Source organism: Microtus oregoni, unplaced genomic scaffold, assembly GCF_018167655.1.
Source record: "Microtus oregoni isolate MIOR12 unplaced genomic scaffold, Mior012 000006F_ref0000085, whole genome shotgun sequence".
Taxonomy (NCBI): domain Eukaryota; kingdom Metazoa; phylum Chordata; class Mammalia; order Rodentia; family Cricetidae; genus Microtus; species Microtus oregoni.
The window spans coordinates 27,273,085-27,276,979 of NW_024543065.1; the positions used below are offsets into that span (position 1 = coordinate 27,273,085).

General features: G+C 51.7%; 1 protein-coding gene across 1 annotated transcript; it reads right to left on the reverse strand.

The window, feature by feature from the left end:
* Positions 1-452: 452 nt before the first annotated feature.
* On the reverse strand, positions 453-2,395 carry Gpr6 (G protein-coupled receptor 6). The gene is made up of 2 exons (XM_041654526.1): positions 2,270-2,395; positions 453-1,700 (listed from the first exon to the last, which is right to left on the reverse strand). Exon 2 carries the CDS (start codon positions 1,680-1,682, stop codon positions 591-593), a length of 1,092 nt encoding a protein of 363 aa, XP_041510460.1. The 5' UTR covers positions 1,683-1,700; positions 2,270-2,395; the 3' UTR covers positions 453-590.
* Between the last annotated feature and the right edge of the window lie 1,500 nt (positions 2,396-3,895).

Here is a 3,895-nt window from a genome sequence, read left to right on the forward strand (position 1 = left end):
TAGACTTTGAAACTAAACATACCCACAATCCAGCTTTCAAATAATTCCACAATCCATCGCATACCCCAGATTACATTTTTATAATGTGTTTATTTGTGTACAAAATATGTTGTAGTTTATTGATGCATGTGCAGCAAAATATTCTATCACATACAACAAAAATACATCTCTGACTCCCATTCTCCTGCTCTTGGAAATGGCAACACTGTTTTGGCATTTCAGCAGCTAAAAATAAAGTGCTATTATTAAGCAGTATTGGAATGTCTTCACTTGACAATTGTGATGTGCAATTGAATATACAACCACATCTTTGTTGTTTTCACAGAACAGGAAGCTCCAGGTCCTGAACACCTCCAGAAGATACAAATACTTGTATATATATGTACACGTGTATACACTGTATATGTAAAGTGCCAACAAGCCTCTTTGTCCTAGTGAGTTTGTTGCATTCATGCCCAGTCCCCTGTGTCCCGTAGTCAGAGTCACACCACTGAGATCTCTGGAGTTCATCAGCAGGCACCTAGAAAGACGCTCACCAAAGGCTGGCATGTTGAATTTGTGGTGTTGGTGAGGGGACTCATAGAAGCCCTTCAGACCTCGCTGGGGGACCTGGAGCGGAATGGCACTTTGGATTGGAAACAGCCGCAGAACAGGAGCCACAAGGCTCGCTGGATCTCCTGGTTGCGGAAGGCATAGATGATGGGATTGATCATGGAGTTATAGGTGGCAGGCAGCAGGGTGGCGTAGGTGTAGATGGCCGGGTCCTCTTGGCTACCCACCACACAATAGATGGCAAAGGGCAGCCAGCTGGCCCCGAAAGTGCCTAGCACCACGGCCAGAGTTCCCACTCCCTTTCGGGTGGCGGCTAGGTGGGGCGGGGCTAGGCAGTGCTGCTGCAAGGCGATCTGGTGGGCGTGGCGCCAGACCACCTGGCAGATGCGCACGTACAGGTGCAGCATGATGCCAAAGACCACAAAGAAGGAAGTGGAGAGCAGCGCCACGTGGCTGCGAGTTAGAGGATGCACCACGCTGCAGGATGAGCGGTCGGCCAAGCAGTTCCAGCCTAGCACAGGCAGCAACCCCAATGCCAGTGACACTGTCCAGGTGGCTGCCAGTAAGAGGTGCACGCCCAATAGGGTCCGGCGCGAGTAGTAGGTGAGTGCGTTGTAAAGGGACAGGTAACGGTCCACTGTGATGGCAAGCAGGCTACTGACTGAGGCGGCGAAGGAGGCCACCAGGAAGCCCACCATGAGCAGGCTCACAGTCTCCGAGGGCACCACGTACTGAAACACGAAGTGTAGGATGAGGCCACAGCCCGCCAGCAGGTCGGCAGTGGCCAAGCTACCCACGAGCACAAACATGGGCGTGCGCAGCGCGGGAGTGGATGCGATGAGTGCCACCACCAGCGCGTTTTCGCCTGCTATCACGGTCCCCGACACACACAACAGCACATCCCAGGGATTCACTGCTGAAAGCGGTAGTCCCGATGGCCCTGCTGGTAGCTGCGAAGACAGCTCCAGCGACCCGTTAGGTCCTCCGCCGCCTCCCAGGGCCGCGGATGCTGCTGGGGGTCCCCATTCGCTGGTGTCCGGTGCTCCCGCTGCTGTGGCCACAGCTGCTGCTCCCTCGGAAGTCACTGCCACTACCTGGGACTCGTTGAGCGAGGTGGCGCTCGCGTTCATGCCGCCAGATGTTGCTCCCTGCATGAAAAGGGACCGCGGATTGTCAGGTGCACTCTCCAGGCTACCGAGGAACTTAGTCTAGCAAGTGCCCTGCTCAAAATGTCTCACTCAAATTGCACATCCCACCTCGGAAGCATGGAGCATAGTGAAGAAGCGGGGATAAAGAGCGAACCCCAAATAACTAAGCACCTGTTGAGTGGATGAATGAATGGATGGATAGATGAAATACACGGGGCTTCTGAGCTTTGACACAGATACACACGTAGATTCCACTATGCATTCACACGGACAATCCGGAAATATACGTGAGCTTGAACAAGCACCCAAATAAGGTCCCTTGTCTTAGCTAGGCAACGTCGCTGTCCGCGGTGCTGAAAGCGAAGTTTGCCATCTCAGCTAACAGAGCGAGGAGCCAGAGACTCCCGGTCAGGAATTGGGAATTAAAAAATCTAAAAAGGAGTGTGCTAGATAGGGCGGTTAAGCCTCTCTCCGATTCTCTGATTCCGGAACAGACTCACTCCGGGACTGCCTCTTACCCCTTCGCCTTCCCCACACGCTCAAAGTACCGCTGGGAGCCCGCCACTCACCTGGGGAGTCAGGGCTCTGGGGAGTCTCTGGTCATGCGTTCCGTGGCCTTGTGCCCGGCTATGCTTTCTGCATGAACCGAGCAGCTGCCTGCAGGAGGCGGCCCCGGCGTCCAGGAGGAAAGCGCTTGTCGCCTGTCGTTGAACCACTGTCACTGCGAGTGAGAGGCAGTGGCAGGGAAGGCTGCGAGCAGCGCGCCCGCCCGGAGATTGACAGGAGGGGCCCGGTGACGTCAGGCTCTGAATTCTGGTTTCAGCGGATTATTCGCCACGCCCACCAGGCCAATCTTTCTTGACTCCCCCCTCCCCTCCCTCCTTCACAGAGCCATCTCAGAGAGCTCCAGAAGGAAGGAGAAGCCAGAGCCTCCACCAGTCCAGAAACCTCCAGGAATGGGATAGGGGTGACAGGAGAGGGAGACAGGAACGAAACCCAAAGCCAGGCACAGAGGGTGAGCAGGAAAGGGAAGGTGAGGGATGAGTGACAATAAGCCACACAGCAAAGGCCAGAGTCAAGGATCGCTGAGGGGTAGATGAAGCAGTCTTGGAGAAGGGTGATTTAATTATTTTGGGTAAAGCTAGCCGGGTGGCGGGATGCTGTTCCATCAACATAAGGGGAGGTTGGGACAGAGGCAGGTGGAGGGAGAGAGAAAACTCGGGAAAGTAGTTCTCTTTTAAGAGTGTTTAACCAGCATTTGTATCTTGAGTAGAGCCAGGGAAGAAAAGGAGGAGCCAGGGAAGCAGGAAAACAATAAGGACAGCTGGGACAGGCTGGCTTCCTCTGGAGGAGGGGTTTACCTGAGCAATCCTCTCTCCCTTCATCTTTCTGCCTTCTGCTCTGCAGGTTTCACCACAATCTCCGCCCTTCTTGCTGCTGCCCTTGCAACTGCTATTTAGTTGAAGACAAGGTCTGTGTCTTGTTAGAAAAAGAGAAAACAGCAAAATGTGATTTACTTTCTTGGCAACAGACTTTGCCCTGCTAATTAGTACCTTATAAAACAGATTATAGTACCAAAATAGTGCTAAGTCAGCTGTACCAGACTTCAGTAGGCAGAGGTTTTATTTTCAGCCCAGATAAATCATCCTTTCGGTTTAAAGGTGTTTTGTTTTGTCAGTAAAATGCAAGTCTTTGTCTTTTTATCTCCAATAGCTGTGCTTGGACCAAAAGCTAAAGTGGCTGACTTTGTGCGAGGCTCTGAAAGAAATAATTGCACGCTGCTTTTATGGGATTGGACTGTGGTCATAGCTCTAGCCTTCACATACTACATGGTTCGGCAAGGTGAAATAAAGCAACATACATTATAGGTGCCTCTTGCCTCCTCCCCGATTGGTGCTTGGCTTCATTTTTACATATAGCTCCAGGGATGGAAAGAGGGAGAAAGAAAGGAAGAAAGAAAAGAAGGAAAAATGGAAGAAAGAACTCAGCTCGCTTATAGTCTGGAAGGGGGGGGGGTGTTTATCTGTGTTGATCACTTTAAACAGAACCTCCCAGACCACCTCTGTTCCTGCCTCAGTGTCCCTGAACTCACCTAAGAAAGTGCAATTCTTTAGGGCAATAGCTAATGTTGGGTTATGAATGAATTTATCCTCTGTTCGAGGGATTTCAAAACTTAACACGCTCCACCATTTTCA

Bases quoted from the DNA above. Each gene is read 5' to 3' on its own strand.
- Gpr6 (XM_041654526.1), bottom strand. From the start codon at position 1,682: ATGAACGCGAGCGCCACCTCGCTCAACGAGTCCCAGGTAGTGGCAGTG.